Here is a 19946-nt window from a genome sequence, read left to right as displayed (position 1 = left end):
ATGTATTCATAAATTTAGGCCAAAATGTATTCTACTACGTGACTTTGGTAAAAAAAAAACAATAAGTGTATACAGATTGGTTTGCATGAAGGCTATAGCATCTACAAATTATGTTATGTATACTAGGATTTTTTTATACTAGTAATGGCGGTGATCAAGGACTTATAGGGGGAGTGTGATAGCGTGTGGGCAAGCCGACACTAACTGAAATCAGTAATAATACTATACACTGTCACTGTACTAATGACACTGGCTGGCAATGACACTGGCTGGAAAGGGGTCAACATCTAGGGCAATTAAGTTGTTAAATGGGTGCCTAACAAGTTATAATGTGTTCTGCTTTTTACTAAATATCTCTTTGCTTCTTCTCCCTGCTTTGCAGGGAAAAGAAACAGAGTGATCAATCCGTCTGTACAGAGCCCTGTATTGGTTGTCAACACAGGGCTCTGGGCTGTGATTGGACATAGCCGATCAGCAGGTACTGGCTATGAATCATTGGCCGGGACCTGCTGATAAACTCACAGTGAAAGTAGGCTGGTGGGGGGAGCAGGCGTGCCCTATACCTGGAAACAGGCGTTGAAGTACAGCTAGGTTGTTGCACCTGTATGAGCCACTTGTTTACAGAACATTTCAGGCGAGCGGTCTGCAAGCAGTTAAGTAACACACTTGTTCAGAGGTATAAAGCAACAAGGATCCAACAAGCCAGCTGCAGTTACCTACAGTTTAGAGCAATGTCCCTGACAGCCACCAGGCAGTGTAAGATTTGCAATGCACAGGCTCCAATCAATCACACTGCAGGCAAAAACATAGATTGGCATTTGCAATGTGAGTTAGAAGTGGTATGGCTGAAGGGGTCTGCATGTGAGTGGCAGCATTACTAGCTGTGCACACACAGGGTGCCTTAGTGGCCTGTACACTACAAACGTTATCTACCTGAGCACAACATTTATTCCTGGGGACAAGTCTGGGGGCGCCTGCTTCCAGGGCACTGACCCTTCACCATGGGGACTGTCTCCAGGAAATAAGGACAAATGGAAACTTCCATAAGATTTGATGATTGAAGCTAGCACAGTTTGCCCGCATTTACTGAGCAAAATGAAAATTCACTAAACAAGCCTCTTCTAAAGATGATGCATGTCCGGTGGTGTGATGAGACCAAGATACATTTGTTTTTGGTTCAGATAGTGTCAAACGTGTGTGGTGGCAACCAAGTGAGGAGTACAAAGACAAGTGTGTCTTGCCTACAGTCAAGCATGGTGGTGGGAGTGTCATGGTCTGGGGCTGCATGAGTGCTTCCGGCACTGGGGAGCTATGGTTCATTGAGGGAACCATGGATGCCAACATATGACATACTGAAGCAGAGCATGATCCCCTACCTTTGTAGACTGGGCCACAGGGCAGTATTCCAACATGATTATGACTCCAAACACACCTCCAAGATGGTCACTGCCTTGATAAAGAAGCTTTGGGTAAAGGTGATGGACTGACCAAGCATGTCTCTAGACCTAAACCCTATTGAGCTTCTGTGAGGCATCCTCAAACGCAAGGTGGAGAAGTGCAAGGTCTCTACCATCCACCAGCTCTGTGATGTCATCATGGAGGAGTGGAAAAGGTCTCCAGTGGCAACCTGTGAAGCTCAGGCGAACTCCATGCCCAAGTGGGTTAAGGCAATACTGGAAAATAATGGTGGCCACACAAATTATTGACACGTGGGCCCAATTTGGAAATTTTCACTTAGGCCCCGTACACACGACCGGATCTATCCGCTGGGATTTATCCGCGGATCAGTTCCAGCAGATAGATCCAGTCGTGTGTACGGCCTAGCGGACATTTTCAGGCGGATAAAAATCCAGCCAACGGATTTTCAGCATGCTAAGAAATCTATCGGCTGGAATCCTGTCCGCCGGACTTATCCGGTCGTCTGTACAGACTCACCGGATAAGTCCGTCCGATCCCATCCCTCGCATGCGTCGTAATGATTCGACGCATGCGTGGAAGCATTGACCTTCCAGGGTCGCGCACGTCGCCGCGTCATCGTCGCGGCGATGGCGCGGCCACGTCACCGCGGATGTATTCCGCGGGGATTTGATCTGATGGTGTGTACAGCCATCAGATCAAAATCCGCCAGAGGATTTATCTGCTGGAAACGGTCCGGCGGACCGTTTCCAGCGGAAATCCTCTCGTGTGTACAAGGCCTTAGGGGTGAACTTACTTTGTTTGCCAGCGGTTTAGACATTAATGGCTGTGTGTTGAGTTATTTTGAGGGGAGAGCACATTTACACTGTTATACAAGCTGTACACTCACTACTTTACAGTACATTGTAGCAAAGTGTAATTTCTTCAGTGTTGTCACATGAAAAGGTATAATAAAATATTTACAAAAATGTGAGGGGTGTACTCACTTTTGTGAGATACTGGAAGTCGGATGTTTGTAATTCTGGGACTGCCTGTATATGAATTATTCTGCACTGTAGCTCTGCTTGTTGGCAGAGAGGGGACCTAACAAAGGATTAAATGCAGGACCTCAGCAAACATAATGATGTAATCCCAAATTTATGCAAGTCAATGGTAACAGAATTTTACCTAGTTCGTAGCAATAATAGATCTTCTTCTCAATGACTAATTAAGTAACCACTGAAATGGCTGTTCCTTCACAAATGCTTGTTGAGATAAAACAAGGAATAAAATACAAAGCTGTTGTTATTAGCAACCAATACAATTGCAGCTATCAGTCTAACTCCGGTTAAAAAAAAAAAAAGTTAATGCATGATTGGCTGTTGTAGGTAAACTAAATTGTTCTTGCTTTTATGAATCATTCCCAAAGTAAGTTTGCATAAGGAATGCCTTGAAGTCATTGTTTAACCAAGACATACAATTTAGCTTTTTCTTGTTATGGGTGACATTGCTTCATTTGTATGTAAAAAAAAAAATAGTAAACTCAAGCACTGCAGCATTACGGCCGCTAATGATACTTATGTGCCTAAAGCTTTTCATGCTAGTGTGATAATGGATTATCTTTACACCGCGTTGCAGTCGGGGGTTAAACTGAAACTGGCTTGCTCATTTATTATCTACGCGGAGTGTGTTTCCGCAAGTGTCGCTGTTATAACAACATGAATAATTTTTAAACCACCTGTTGGCTCTGTCAATATGTTGTGTACCCTTGTGTGGGCAGGTATTGATAAACACCAGCTTTCATCTTTCTCAGATCATTTTTACTGCTAACAAGAGCAAAGCTTTCCCACCACATGTCCTAGAAAGAAAAAAAAATGCAAGCATTCAAATATGAGATTTTTAGCAATGCTAATAAGTAAGCGCTGCACTTTCATAGCCATCCCTTGTTGTTTTCTTCAAATGTTCAAGCAGTCATTTATGTCTTCAAAGTATCAAAGAAGTCTCTGTGTTTGACAAGTACGTTGGCTTACTCTTATTTCCTTTTATTCAACAGTGGAAGAAGACTCGTTAGCACAAGAACTCAGGTAAAAGAAAATAAATACAAATTGAAGTAGATCCCATTTGCTCACTATTTGTGGATCATAACCCCATTGTAATGTTAGGAAAACTCAATCCTTTTCTCCTGCTTCGCCCCCTCCCCCCTCAAGAGGCTTTCTCCACACCAGGGAGAAAGCCTCGCATTACTGTGTGGAGTTACAGACAGAAGAACAGGAAGCGAGGATTTCTCAGAAGAAATAAGGACATTTAAAATCAAAATCGAAGGATGAGGTAAGTGAAGGAGGACTGCACTAAGGTAAAGGAAGCTATTTAGGGAAAACATTGTTTACCTTTACAAACCCTTTAAGTTCAATTAAGCTTTCAAAATAAGGCCTGGTTCACATAGGTACGACACAACAGTTGTACCACTTTGGATCCGACTATGCCTTGCAACTTGAAGTCAGACATGCGTCCGACTTCAATGAACAGGGATTTGACTTTGATCCCAGGCAATACCAAGCACTGGTATTGTCGCCAAACTTGCCAAATAAAAAAAGAATGGCATGGGTTCCCCCTCAAGGAGCATACCAGGCCCTTCGGTCTGGTAAGGATTTTAAGGGGAACCCCCACTCCGAAAAAAACAGCGTAGGGGCCCCCCAAAATCCTTACCAGGTCCTTATCCGAGCACACAGCCCAGCAGGTCAGGAAAGGGGGTGGTGACGAGAGAGCGCCCCCCTCCTGAACTGTACCAGGCTGCATGCCCTCAAAATGGGGGGTGGGTGCTTTTGGGCAGGGGGAGCCCTGCACCCCCCACCCCAAAGCACCTTGTCCACATGTTGATGAGGACAAGGGCACCTTCCCGACAACTCTGGACGTTGGTTGTTGGGTCTGCGGGTGGGAGGCTTATCGGAATCTGGAAGCCCCCTTTAACAAGGGGGCCCCCAGATCCTGGCCCCCACCCTATGTGAATGAGTATGGGGTACATTGTACCACTGCCCATTCGCCCTAAAAAAAGTGTCAAAAATAAAACACATTACGCATTTTTTTAAAGTAATTTATTAGGCAGCTCCATCATCTCTTCCGATCTTTTCTCCCCTCTCCTGCTCTTCTGCCTCCTCTGCTGACATCTTCTGCTGATGTCTTCTGCCTCTGCTGGTTCTTCTCCCTTCTCCAGGTCTTCTCTGCTCTCTGCTGATGTCTTCTAGCCCTCTTCGGTTCTACTCCCTCTGTCCTCTGTCTTCTGTCTCTGCTGGGTTTTCTCCACTGTCTTCACCCTCTGTTCTTCTTCCGATGTTCACTCAGCGCTCTCTCGTGCTCTAATTCTGGGTGTGCAGTGTGCCACTACTTATATTGGCATGGGCTGGGGTCACCGTGTGACGTCATTCGGAGGCCCTGCCCCATATGACGTCACTGCCTGGGACATGATGGGCATGATGTCATAAGGGGCGGGCCTCCAGTGACCCCACCCCATGCCAATATAAGAAGTGGCACGCTGTTTACCCGGCATTAGAGCGAGGAATAGTGTTGAGTCAACATTGGAAGAAGAACAGAGGGAGAAGACAGCAGAGAAGACCAAGCAAAAAAGTGAGAAGATAGCCGAGAAGACCCAGCAGAGGAAGAACACAGCGGACAGAGGGAGAAGAACCATAGAGGGCTAGAAGACATCAGCGGTGAGCAGAGAAGACCCTGAGAGGGGAGAAGAACTGACAGAGGCAGAAGAAGTCAGCAGAGGAGGAGAAGAGCTAGAGAGGGGAGAAGAGATCTGAAGAGACGACAGAGTTGCCTTAATATATTACTTTAAAAACATGTGTAATGTGTTTAATTTTTTACACTTTTTAGGTGAATAGGTAGGGGTACAATGTACTCCATACTCATTCACATAGAGTGGGGGGCTGGGATCTAGGGCCCCCCTTGTTAAAGGGGGCTTCCAGATTCCGATAAGCCCCCCTCCCCAAAGCACCCACCCCCCATGTTGAGGGCATTTGGCCTGGTACGGTTCAGGAGGGGGAGCGCTCGCTCATCCACACCCCCTTTCCCGACCTGCCAGGCCGTGTGCTTGGATAAGGGTCTGGTATGGACATTGGGGGGGGCCTCCACGCTGTTTTTTGGCATGGAGGTTCCCCATAAAATCCATACCAGACTGAAGGGCCTGGTATGCTCTTGGAGGGGGAACCCATGCTGTTAAAAAAAAAAAATGGCGTGGCGTTCCTCTTCAAGATGCTCAGAGCACAAGTCACATGCCAAAGTCAGATCAGTCAAGACGGCAAACTTCAGTGATATTCAATAGGCTGAAGTAGGATCAAAGTCAGACCAAAGTAGTGCAGGGAGCATTTTCAAAGTCGGGCCGACTTTGAAAATAATACAGTTTGTCATACCAGTGTGAACCCGGCCTAAAACTTAGAAGCTGGTTGGTTAATATGCACAGCTGCACCTAATTCTGTGTGCATCAGTTTTACTAAATCTCCCACTTGGTGTCATTCAACTGAAAAGATGTGCAGGGAACAGTGAGACTGCAGGGGACGATACCCAGAAAAGAGGTGAGTATTGCAGAAATAGCATGCTTCTTTCTTTCTTTTGCTCCTTGTTTTCCCTGTTGCCACAAGCTAATGTTCCTTTTCTCCCCCTCGTGCAATCCAGCTCCACCATTTCGAGAAGTAGATGTCATGAGTGGCTTCAGTGACTTATTTTTCTGTGTTTTTACTGCTGGCCTACCAATGACATCAGTGCTGGATCACACATTTGCGATGTGGTGCACATGAGGGATCTGGTGTCATTTTTTCTTGTTTATACGTTGTCATGGCTTTGGTAGCTTAAGTGACATTAGACTACCCAACACTTAAATTGCCAAAACCATGGCAAGATATACACAAAACTAAGGCCTTTTATTTGGGATCTCACAAGATTTTGTGAAATTTCACAAGATCTCAGGCCTCGTACACATGACCGAGTTTCTCGGCAAAAACCAGCAAGAAGCTTGCTGTTTTTTTTTTTTTTTGCCAAGGAAACTGGTCGTATGTACACTTTTCGACGAGGAAACCGTCGAGGATCTCGTCGGGCCAAAAAGAGAACATGTTCTCTATTTCCTTGACGGGAATGGGAAAATCTGGCTCGCCGAGATCCTCGGCGGCTTCACAAGGAACTCGACGAGCAAAAGGATGTGTTTCGCCCGTTGAGTTCCTCGGACGTGTGTACGAGGCCTCACAGTTTACGGCCAAGATCTTTGAAAGGCACACATGATGTAGCCTTTCCAGGGGTCAGCTGTGAAGTCCTGACTACTTTACTAGTGCCTTGATAGGCCAGTAAGTGTGAATTAATTAAATGTGAGTAACAAAATAAATCTTTAATTTAACAGATGACTTACAGGTGTTTTGGGATTGGTATGCAAAGGTGTATGCACCAGGGATTTTCAGTGTTGTGGGGAATGGTATGCTTTAAATCTACTTTGATCGAATATTGTAGCATTTCCTTGTTAACAGGGAGTGAGGCATAATTATGAGTAGGATAATACAACCATATCACAATTTTTGTCCCAATAGCATTTTTCAAAAGCAGAAAAACATGATCTTGAAGTTAGGGTCTATAAAGTTATATGCTCGATCATTTAAATCTATTACAGCAAAACGGTTTAAATAAAGAAAACAAGAGTTTTACTTCAATAAATGTATCTTGGTAAATGCACATTCTATATTTGAAATGTCTTAATTGGTTGTATGTTGTGTTATAATGTGCTTTCTTTTTTTTTTTGTGTTTCTTCAAATGTATTAATATCTTACCAACTTTCAGCTGACACATAGTGCTAAAAAATATTTTCTGCACCAAATGGTACAATTTTTTCAAACAAGTATATATTTCTTTTATGGGAGGGCTATAGAGAATCTCTGACCTAGTCCTTAAGGATTTGCAGACATGATGTTCTCAGTGGATTTGGATTCCATAGCTACCAAACCGGGGATTAACAGATAAACATGGGTATTTATCATGTAAAAAACAACATTTATAGTATTAAGCCATAAAGATAGCAGTTTTGCCATGTTGCTTAAATAAAAAATGCATCTGCTTGCAAATTGCAGGGAGATATAGAGTTGAGTTCCCATCATTAAGTAGATCCATTTTAAGCTTAAAATACAATGAAAACATTGTTTTAAATAAATAAAAATGTACTGTATAAGAATAATTCAGAATTTTACAACTAAATATAAAATGACTTTTTATCAAAATCAATATGGAAATATTAGATATAATCACATTTTGTTTCAACATTAGTAGTAAAATAATATATACAATATAATTTATATATTAAATAGTTTCTTGATCACACTTACAGAACTCCACATATTTATAAATCATTCATACTTAATCCACATAGGGATGTGGAGAAGAATGCCCTTGTGCCCATCACCAGCAGGATATCCTATCCATGTTGAGAGTGGTTAATCCATACCAAAACTATACTGTTTGGCCTCAAACATGTATAACATGATTACTTTGCCTTGTATAAAAAGAAACTTTACTAAACTGAAACACCTAGTCAAATTGTTTACTTTGTGTGTTTTGTAAAGCAGTTTAAGGGGCCCCACTGGAGATCTTTGTAATAGGTTCAGTAAATTTCAGGTAACACCCATGCGATCCGATTCCTGTCCAGTTGAAAGTTCGACTTGCTATATTCGAACCGATCCGGGGGTGTCATTAACTTTCTATTGACACCCACAGCGGGTCTCATAGGGCAATGTGAACTGCCTGCGAGTTCTATGTGATTAGGTAACAGGTACTGGACTCACACGGGTTCTCACATCACAGCAGTTTGAACCGGCCCTGAGGCCCCGTACACACGACCAGTTTCCTCGGCAGAATTCAGCTTCCGACCGAGTTTCTGGCTGAATTCTGCCGAGGAAACTGGTCGTGTGTACACTTTCGGCCGAGGAAGCCGACGAGGAGCTCGGCGAGGAAATAGAGAACATGTTCTCTATTTCCTCGTTGTTCTATGGGAGCTCTCGTCCCGCCGAGGTCCTCGGCGGCTTCAGGGCTGAACTGGCCGAGGAACTCGATGTGTTTGGCACGTCGAGTTCCTCGGCCGTGTGTACGAGGCCTAAGAGTTGATTTACTAAAGGGAATTAGTCGGTGCATTTTTCCATCATCCAATCATGTGCAAGCAAAACACTTTTTCTTAACCACTTCTGGACCACTCGCCATCGTTATATGTTGGTACTTTGACATTAAGCACCGGGGTTATGGCAGCAGATAGCTGCCATAACCCTGGTATTTTCTTACACAGCGGGTGATCTGCATTAAGATAAAAATGGTCTCCGCGGTGGATTCACTGCGAGATCACCTTTATCAGTGGTGGGAGAGGACCCCCACACTTCCTGTCGCTAACCAAAGCCATTGGAAGCAGTGGAAACGATCCAGTCCTTTCCCTTGCTTGGCACTAAGTCAAGTGAGGGAATGATGGCCCCCCTCGAACTCAATGTTGTTGGATGATGGAAGCGATGTCAAACATTACTTCCGCCCAACGGCCTCAAAGAGACAATTTTGAGTAAATGTGAGATCTGTGGTCCTTTTGATCCAAGATCTCACATTAAAGAGGTCCTGTCATGCATTGTTTGATGTTTACATTCCTTGTAATAGGAATAAAAGTGATCCAAATTTTTTTGGTGTAAAAATAAAAAGTAAAATAAACAAGGAAAAAAGTATAATATTGATATGTGTATGACTGCCTTAATAAATAAAATACAAAGCACTAGAGTTTTTCTATCAAATAATCTATGGATTCCTATGTAGAACATCCAGAAAGCTAAAATGCTTATGCTAAGACAACTGTTACAAAACATAGTATATTAGCTTTAAAAACTATAAAGCAAGGGAAGTGTATATAGGAGGGTAAAGTCATCTCAATTCTATAAAACAAATATGTTTGCCAACAATCGGCTATGGTAAGCCAACCATGAGGAGATAATATAACCATGCTTCTGACCAGGGCTCAAGTCCTGCGGGAACGCGCGGGAACAGAGTTTCTGCACTTTTTTCACAGCAGGAACTCAGATCCCTTTGCAGGACTAGAGCAGCCGAGCCGCCCAAGCCAATCCTTCACTAAGCGGCGATGCCCAGCTCGAGTTACTGTCAGGGGCAGGCGAACCTTAGTAATCCTTTATGTTACTGGCCGCTTCCTGTATATGGATTCATCAGGTAGTTTGCAGGTATTCCATCACTTCCTTGATGCCGCAATGTCTCCTGGGAGCTTTTGTCATTGTTCCCAGGAGACATTGTGGAGGTCTGCCGCAAGTTATCGCGGGATTTAGAAAGAACTTGCGGTTTAGTAATTATGCATATGAGTGTATCATTTTTTTATTTTTTTTTGGTGGGGGAGTGGATCTTGGGTGGGAGTTCCCACACTTTGTTCCCCAGGACTTGACCCCTGCTTCTGACATTATGATAGAACTGAGCCCTGCCTTTTATTTTTAACTTTTTGATTGGGAAAATTTATTAAATTCAAAATTCAACTGTGAAACTAAAACTAAGCACACTAACATGTCTTGAGTAATAAGAAAAAAAAAAAATATCAACATAACAGATTTCTTTTTTTACACTAAAACATTCCAAGAAGTAACCCAGTATCACAGTATGTTTTTTTTTGTATCTGCTATGCATCAAGATTAGCAAAAGAAAACATTTCTTTATCCTGTGTTTTCTTGGCTCAATACCGAACATCATGGATTAACATGTTCTTATTTAGAACTGAATATTTGATTTTTAAAATATGCTTTATTTTAAATGCTATTTGCTGCAGGCAGAATTTGGGCTTCCGCACCAACCAAATCCAAACGTTGAATTAAAACATAAAAATATAATAATTATAATGAACTTTGTAATCTTCAGAATTCAGATGACTCAGATTTATCAATATTCCAATTTTTTTTTCTAGTACTTACAATTGCATTATGTCAAAGAAGAGGAAATTTCAAGAACAGGGTTCCACAGCTCCAGTCAACAAAAGAAAGTCACTGCTAATGAAACCCCAGCACTATAACCCTAGTGAAGACCTTGATGAAGACAGCGAGGATAAGTCTGAGTTTGTTAGCTTTAAATTCACTAAGAAGAAATGCTGTACTACTACAGGTAGGTAGGCAAATATGTCAGGATATATGCACATCATGTAGAATCACTGGTAAATGTTGAAAAATGTACTATAAATACTGTGATGTAAAAATATAAAGGTATGGGGTGATTTACAAAAACATCAAAATTACTGGCTGGGTATTAAAGTAAAAAAAAAAGAAGATGAAATATGTATAATATTAACGAATAAAACAACACACGAATAAAAAAATAAGCACACCAGTGGGTTCCTCCCACAGGTTTCTACATGACTACAGGGCATAGTAATGACATAGGGGCCACTGAATTAAAACACTGAGCTCACTGGGGGATTTCTAATGTCTTTATAATATTTCTGGCTGCCGACGCTCTAATTTAAATGGTTGACCCTGCCTGTGCAGCTCCTTCTACAAGTAAACTGACCACGGTAGCATAGCAGCCGATCCATGCTGTCGTGATCAGTTTACATGTTAGAAACATAGAAACATAGAACAGTGACAGCAGAAAAAGACTGAGCAGTCCATCAAGTCTGCCCATTTTATTTATTTACTATTTTTTATTCAACTTATTGTCTGACTATAGATCTATGTTTATCCCAAGCATGTTTGAAGTCATTTACTGTTGACTGGCTCACTACCTCTGGTAAAAAATGTATTCCAATCATCAACTACCCTTTCAGTAAAATAACACTTTCTAAGATTCGTTTTGAACTTTCCTCCAGTTAGTTGAGGTCATCTCCCCGTGTTCTTGATTTTGGTTTCACATTGAAAAAGACTGCCTTCCTGAACCTTATTTACCCCCTTGATGTATTTAAAGGTTTTAATCATGTCTCCACTTTCCCTTTTTTCGTCCAGACTGTACATATTAAGTTCCAGAAGTCACTCTCGATATGTTTTATCCCCCACACCTTTCACCACTTTTGTTACCTGTCTCTGGACTCGTTCTATCTTATCTTGTGTCATCCCGCTGAACATACAGGTGTGCTGTGCAAGAACAAAGAGGGGTTGATTTCCTAAAGACAAATAGCCTGTGCACTTTGCAAAGTGCAGTTGCCCTCTGCAAGTGCAGCTGCTCCAGAGCCTAGTAAATGAGGCAAGGCTTCACATTGCAAAGAATAGCCAATCACTTGCAAGAAAGGAAGTCAGCAGAGCTTCTGCTCATTTACTAAGCTCTGGAGCAACTGCACTGGCAGAGTGCATAGTCTTTTTGCCTTTAGTAAATCAACCCCAGAGTGTCTGTATCTTCTGTAGTCAGTAAAAAAACACGCTCCCCGCCCATCCCTCCTGCCTTGACTGAGGCCTCGTACACACGTCCGAGAATCTCGTCAGGAAAAACCTGTTGTTTTACCTGATGAGATTCTTGGCAAGAAACTCTTGCAGCCAGAGTGTACTGACTTTTATTTCAAAAGAACCGCAGTTCTCTTGAAAGGAAAGAACGCGGTGACGTCATTGCTTATGATGAGCATGCGCTTGTCACATTCCACGCCGTCGCCGCCATCTTGGTTCACCCTACCTATGCCGTGGAAGCTACCGCGCATGCGTCAAAGTCATTTCGAGCATGCGCGGGTTTCCACGGCTACAGGTAAGTATACACACTCTTGGGTTTCTCGTTCGGAAACAGACCGACAAGAATCTCGATGAGAAAAAAGAGAGCAGGTTCTCTTTTTTTGTCGTCGAGATTCTGGCCAGATTTCCAGACGAGAAACCTGAATGCCTCGTACACACACGCACAGGAATCTGTTTTTTGTCGAGAAACCCGGTCGTGTGTACGAGGCCTAACAGTGAGTGCATGACAGCACACTGTTGTTGGCTTGGGGAAAGTTTGCCATCAAGTCTGATTGTGTTACATTGCCATGGAAACGCAAAAGCTCAGAGGCAACGTCATTTCCTGTTCTGATCTACATGCCCCGATACTACACACTCCCATTGGCAGGTCTGTATATTGCTGTAGAAATGAGAGTGATCACACGACCTGCAGTTGTCAAGTGGAAAAGTACTGTAAAGGCAAGATTGCTAAATAACAAATCTCACAGTCAATCTAGGCTTGACTATATCTGTTGAAACATGATTTTTGTTATTAGAAAGGCTTACCACTCACTACTTTAGGCAAGCATCACGTACTCACCTTTTTGGTTTGCTAACCTGACAGGAGTGAAGAAAATACCTGATACTTCATATGACAGTGCTGGTGCTTGGTGATTGGCCCAGTGAAGTCACATTTACTAATGACAACATTTAAAAGAACAGTTGCCCAAATAAAGGAGAAAATATATTCTTTTAAGAGATGAGTCTTTTGGCTTTCTGAAGCCAAACATTTTTAATGCTAAGTCTGATTCTTAATATGACACTAATTGATTTCCTTATACTCCAAAAATAATACATACAAATCCTCTTCTTAAAGCAGAGCTATACTCACCTCAGTTCCAGTGATGCTCTGTCCTCGAGCTCCTTGCCCAGCCGCTGACACCTTTGGGTGGCCAGCTTCTGGCTCTTGATCGTCATTGCCAAATTTGTACAGTGAGCTGCACATGCATGGCTCACTGTACAAGAGCAGATGAGCAGGTAGGTTACTTTGATGCAAAAGAGGCAAAGCATGTCCCTTCTGCATTAAAATTCCTGTCTGTTTGCCCATTTTACATTTTTAACTAAAGTTCCACTTTAACCACTTCCCGCCCGGCCTATAGCAGAATGACGGCCGGGCGGTGGTTCAGTTATCCTGACTGGGCGTCATATGATGTAGAGCAGGATAACTGCCGCCACGCGCTGTTGGGGGCACGCATCACGCTGATCGGTGGTGCGGCGTGTCAGTCTGACACGCCGATACACCGATCTCTGTAAAGAGCCTCTGACAGAGCCTTCATCTGTCAGACACGAGTAGAGGAGAGACGATCGGTGGCTCTGCTGATGGTTTTTTTTTTTACCAGCGCAGCCCCCCATGGATGCCCCCACTTAACCACCAGGGGTGCCGCCAGGAACACCAGGGAAGTCCCCATCATGTGGATGGCCAAGTATGTCCCCTATGACCACAAGGATTGCTACAACATGCCCAATATATGCCAATCAGTGTCCACAAATGGGCACTGACTGGCACCATTATGGATGTCTGCCAGATCAGTGATGCCCAGCAATGCCACCCATCAGTGTCATCAGTGCCACCCATCAGTATCCATTAGTGCCACCTACCAGTGCCCATCTGTACCCATCAGTGCACACCTATCAGTGCCCATCCGTGCCACCTATCAGTGCTGCCTATGAGTGCCCATCAGTGCTGCGTATGAGTGCCCATAAGTGCTGCCTATGAGTATCAATCAATGCCGCTTATGAGTGCCCATCAGTGTCACCTATGTGTGCCCATCAGTGCCATCTATGAGTATCCATTAGTGCCATATACCAGTGTCACCTATCATTAGCCATTAGTGCCCATCAATGCTGCCTCTCAGTGCCCATCATCAATGCCCATCAGTGCCACCTTATCAGTGCCCATCAGTGCAGCCATATCAGTGCCCGTCATTGAAGGAGAAAATATACTTATTTACAAAAAATTTTGACAGAAACAAAGAAAAACATTTTTTTTTTCTAAATAGATTTTTTTTTGTTGCGCAAATAATCAAATACCATCAAAAGAAAGCTCTATTTGTGGGAACAAAATGATAAAAAATAGTTTGGGTACAGTGTAGCATGACCGCACAATTGTCATTCAAAGTGTGACCATGCTAAAAAGCTAAAAATTGGCTTGGGCAGGAAGGGAAGTGCCTGGTATTGAAGTGGTTAATGGCCCTGTAATCTTTTTCTGCCCCCTTGTAATGTCCAAGTCTCTCTTTTTGCACTTCACTTTGGTTTCTCTGCTACTCTATGAATCCCATAGTCCATAGTACCTAGTAGAGATGGGCCGAACACCCCCTGGTTTGGTTCACACCAGAACTCTCGAACCTTGCAAAGGGTCGGAGCCAAATAACAAACCTTATTGAAGTCTATGGGACCTGAACTGTAAAAATCAAAAATGCCCAAAAATTGAGGGCTTAGATGCAAGTTTTTGGGCATACAAAGGGTATGAGGGGCTGGGTACTGCCCTGGGGAACATGTATCAACGAAAATAAGTTTGTAAATATACTAATTTTTAAATGACCAGTGATTTACTGATGTTTAAAGTGAAACAATAAAAATGAAAACTTCCTTTAAATATAGTGTCTGGGTGGTCTCCATTGTCTACCTGTAAAGAAGAACATCTGTACCATGTATAGAACCTGCATCAGAATCAAGTACTGTCTGTATATCGTCAAGGAGCAAGTGGCTGACGCTGTGTTCAAATAACTCAGCTGACTCCTGCATGCATGATACTGTGGACAAGGAGGCAGAATAAGCCACTCTGGCAGCTGCGGTAGACTGCATATTAGTCTCTTCTTGGGTGGAGGAGGATGAGGAGGATGAGGATGGTTTAGTAAGACAGTCTGCCACCTCCTCTGCATGCTGTGGCTGGACAGCACGGGCAACATCACTAAAAAGGGGAAATGATGCCCTGCCTGAGGATGGACTACGTCCACCTTTGCCTGTGGAAGTATATGCTGCTGGCTACCTCACAGTGCCATGAGAATGTCTGACTCTCCTTGTTGGCCTCCCAGACATGATGGGGGGCTTAATAACCAAATTACATAATTATAATAATAGAGACAGGGAAATGTGTACTTGGATGAACTTTAATCAATTGAATCTGGTGTTTGATGCACTTTACCTTGAGTACCTACGATACAGACAAACTCGACTGACACACTACAACATATTGCAGTAAAACTGCACTGACGCACTTCAGTATACTGCCATAAAAGTGCACTAATGCACTTCAATATGCTGCAGTAAAAGTGCACTAATGTCCTTCAATATACTGCAGTAAAACGTGCACTAATGTACTTCAATATACTGCAGTAAATGTGCACTAACACATTTCAATATACTGCAGTAAACGTGCACCAAGACACGTCAATATACTGTAGTAAACGTGCACTAATACACTTCAATATACTGCAATAAACATCTACTAATGCAATTCAATATGCTGCAGTAAAAGTGCCCTGACACACTACTATACTGCAGTAAAACTGCCGTGACACTCTAGACTGACACACCTCAATATACTGCAGTAAACCTGCCCAGAAACACTAAACTGACACTATAGTAAAAATGAATGGTCGCTCTTCATTCACACTGCACTATCACTATATCCACACTAAACTGACACTAAAGTAAAAGAGAAAGATTGCACTACACTCACGCTGCACTATCACTAGATTCACACTACACCTATACTCTACACTCACAATAGAATAGCACACTATAGCCCAATAATGAACAGAGCCCTGTTATATTTTATCTCCACTCCAATTTTACACTGCAAATGGCTGCTCTGGGAAGGAACCTTTTATAGTGTGCAGTGGGTCTATGAGCAATGAACCATGATTGGGCACAGTCATCATTTCTCCAATCATGGCCTGAATTCATAATCGGGCCAAACCGTTCATCCAACACTAGTCCATAAACATCTTTGGGAGTGAGCAAGAGAAGGTGGCTATGTTCCTACATATAATGGGACCATGGAGAACAAATGTATCCACCCTCTAACACATGTGTGCTCAACCTGTAGCCCTCCAGCTGTTGCTGAACTATACTGTTCCATGAGACATTGCAAAGCTGACGGTTACAAGCATGACTCCCAAAGGCAGAGGCATGATGGGAATTTTAGTTTGACAACAGCCAAAGGGCCACAGGTTGAGCACCCATGCTCTAACAGGAAGTCGGATCACAGCAACAAAAGAAAAAAAAAAGAAATTTAGGAATTAGGAGATTTGGAGTTGTTAAGAGCAACATGATTGTAAAGGATCATTTAAGAAAAAAAAAACATATCATACCTCCACTGTGCAGCTCGTTTTGCACAGAGTGGCCCCCGAACACTGACTTCTGGGGTCCCCCAGCGGCACTCGTGGCTCCTCCTCACTTCAGATAACCTAGGAAAAGCACTCTCCTGGGGGGTTACCTTACGGGCACGCACCCGAGTCCAGCATCCTGCGTCTATAGATACGAATGCCATACTTGGCTCCACCCCCGGCGTCCACGTCATTGGATTCGATTGGCAGCAGTGGGAGCCAATGGCTGCACTGCTATCAATCTATCCAATCGGGACAAGAGACACCAGCTACAGATGGTGTGCACGTTCCTGAACAGAAGATAAAAGCGTCCAGGTAAGTAAAACGGGGGGAGGGGGGCACTGGGGGGCTGCAGCACTAAAACAAGTTTTTTCACCTTAATGCATAGAATGCATAAACCTCCTTAGCGGTATCCCTGAGCGTGACTCGGGGTGGTTTTTCCATGCTAGGATCGGTATCCCCGAGTCACGCTCGGGGTAGATGTGCAGTGGCGCGGCTTACGTGCTCGCAGCATCCACAGACAAAGTTACTTACCTTGTCCCTGGATCCTGCGATGCATCCCTGCTGTGTGAGCGAGCGGGTCCTCGCTCGATTCACAGTGTCCCTGTGTGCCGCCGATCTCCGTTCCCTGCGACGTTACGACGCACGGGAGCGGAGAACGGCGCCAAATTCAATAAAAATAAACAAACACATTACATACAGTATACTGTAATCTTTTAGTTTACAGTACTGTATGTAAAAAATACACCCTCCCCTTGTCCCTAGTGGTCTGCCCAGTGCCCTACATGTTCTTTTATATAATAAAAACTGTTCTTTCTGACTGCAAACTGTAGATTGTCCATAGCAACCAAAAGTGTCCCTTTATGTCAAAAATGGTTTTAGAGCAGCTAGAAAACAGCGATAATAAATTAGAATCACTTGCAGAATTGAGCGATAGCGATTTGTGGGGAAATTCGTCATAAAAAAATTTAAGTAATGACAGCGACAATTCTGCAACTGAGCAAATTTCAGTGATTTTGAGTTGATTACATTATTGAATAATTTTTATTATAAATATATTATTTTTTGTTATAATTATTTATAATTATTTATTATATTATAATTTATAATTTTGTTTTTTAAAAAAAATCATACCCGGGATGCCTACTAGACTCTTGTTTGGTCAGATTTAAATGAGTTATTCCTAAGAATTGCAGGCCTACAGTATAAAACACCAAATTTCCTTGCAAAATAATTGTACCGCTTTTGGTACGTAATTCCAGACAGAATCATACCGCCAGGGAGGTTAAGATGAAAAACCATGAGGGTTTACAACCCCTTCAAGAATACATACTTAAGTAGGTTTAACTGTGGTATTGAAGTGGACTACTTATCATACAGGGAGAGAGATTTTTCCTTATTTTTTATTTTTTTATATGACTTTATAAGGTAGTTGTCACTTATCATATTTCTGCTGAGTATATCATTGGTCCACAACTACTGTAGATGAGAGTGATGTGAGCAGTCATTTATTTACCCTGCTTAGTTCCACTCTCTAAATAGGCTCTACATTAGCATTCCAAATAAAATTTAATTCATCAATGCCATAATATGTCAGCAAAGTATTGAAATTATAAATTATGTATATATGTCAAACTGTTCTTTCCATTAATTATTTTATTATGAAAAATAAATGCATTTCTAATGTGGGAAGCTAAATGTATAATTGTAAAAATAGAGTCAAGTCTAATGCTAAGCCACAATTTTCTAACTGAAGGGAAATGAGGAAGTAAAAAAAGAAAAAAAAAATGTCCCTACTTGTTATCCCTTATTTTATCTGCATGCCAAATTCTGTATTCAGCTTACAAGGGTTGGAACACAGCAGGAGTCCTTTAAAAGTGAGAACTGTAAGGTTTGGGTAAAACTGCTCTTTGCAGAATTCAAATCATCACTCACTGTATGAATCCTATTCTTTTAAATATAATTAATAAATATTTTTTCTTTTAACACATAACAAACAGTTGAACCGAACATTAGGTAAGTTGGAAACGTCCCAAAATGCTAACAGTTTGGCAACAGAAAAGTGAAATGCATTGGGCCGCACATGTGCATATCTACCCCCTGTAATCTGCACTTAATAGGAATATTTTAAACTATGTAACTAAGCAACAGAGGTAATTGTTGCTTTCCAGAGCTTTTGTTAGGCACTTTAACACAGCCCAAATATGCATAATTAGGCATAATGTCTATAAATCATTATTGTACACATGTGGGTAGTTAAGTGGATTGAGAGAATAGTTCAATGAATTGAGCATATTCACAGAAAATGCTTTTTATTTGTTTTCTCCAGTTCATAATACTTTAAAATTATCATAACCCTTTACACCATCTCTCAATAGCTTGCAGTGTTATTGAGAAAAACTTCATTTGCATTTTAGACTATGTTTAATTTATTATTTAAAACTGGAGTTTGTTGGATGTGAAATCTAGAGATGATAGGCCATTGTGCCGAATGATATGTGGCTCTTTATGCAGTCTATTTTCTAGGATGCAAAATGTTAAATTTTTTTTTTTTTGGTTTAGAGTGAATAGATCCAAACAAAAGAACGCCATCTATAATCAAAGTTATTAAAAGGGCTAGTGTTGTGACTTCTTCCAAAAATGCTTTTAGTTACTATGACAATATTTACTTGATCCTGGCAGTTCACTGTTGATTTTAGGGGGATAATTACAAGAAAGATACATAATGTAGACTTTTTTTCGTGAGTGCCCTTGTCTGCAGAGCTGTTTATAAGGATTGCAGTGGAGCATAAAAGCGGTATTGTCTGCTATCATTATACCCTCTCATCCGGGTTGCTACAACCTGCTGCTTTTCTCCATTTTTTTCCAGTTCATATTGTCATTTTGACAGAAACATGATAATTAACACAGATAGAGATATTTATTAAAGTTTCCTGGCTGCAGAACTTTAGCAGAAATCTAATGAAAACAAAGGTCTATGAAATACGCACGGCTCATTGAAAGACTCTGCAGCAAGTGATGGGATTTTAGGTTGTTAATTTAATGCTGGTTTTTCTCCCCAGCCACTTTACAAACAAAGCTGTTTCATAGGGCTTGGTCCTGGTTGGGATATTAAATTGCATTAAGAAAACAGTAGAATGTATTCTACCATGGGAATATACAATTTGATATTGTTCCTTAGTAGGGATGAGCTTCGTATTTGAGTCGAACTCATGTTCGACTCGAACATCGTGTGTTCAATCGTTCGTCGAAATATGAACAAAATGGGTCGTTCGTGCCAAATTCGAGTTACGTTTCACAGACCATAATTCACTGCGGCATCACTGGCTGATGATTGGCCAAGCATGCACTATGACCCGCATGCTTGGCCAATCACAGCTTGCAAAAAACAGAGAGCCAGGGTGGCTTTGGCCAATTATGGCTCAGGGGGTTTAGTACACGCCCCACACTATAAAAGGCCACCTGCAGGTCGGCCTTGTGTAGTGTGTTGCGGTGGTTAAGAGAGGAC

At 42.2% G+C, this 19946-nt stretch overlaps 1 protein-coding gene across 6 annotated transcripts in view; it reads left to right on the top strand.

The window, feature by feature from the left end:
• ST18 (ST18 C2H2C-type zinc finger transcription factor) overlaps positions 1–19946 on the top strand; it is a 154779-nt gene that overhangs the window by 9038 nt on the left and 125795 nt on the right. For all 6 annotated transcript variants that reach the window (XR_005749501.1, XM_040354187.1, XM_040354186.1 and 3 more), the window contains exons 2-3: positions 3449–3479; positions 10352–10545. Coding sequence is in view for 5 of the 6 variants with exons in the window: in XM_040354187.1 (XP_040210121.1) it covers positions 3449–3479; positions 10352–10545 (225 nt within the window). In the remaining variant the exon portion in view is untranslated. The remainder of the gene's footprint in view (positions 1–3448; positions 3480–10351; positions 10546–19946) is intronic.

This window comes from Rana temporaria, chromosome 5 (assembly GCF_905171775.1).
Source record: "Rana temporaria chromosome 5, aRanTem1.1, whole genome shotgun sequence".
NCBI lineage: Eukaryota > Metazoa > Chordata > Amphibia > Anura > Ranidae > Rana > Rana temporaria.
Note: the sequence above shows the minus strand (reverse complement) of the source record. Positions and strands in the feature narration are given on the sequence as shown.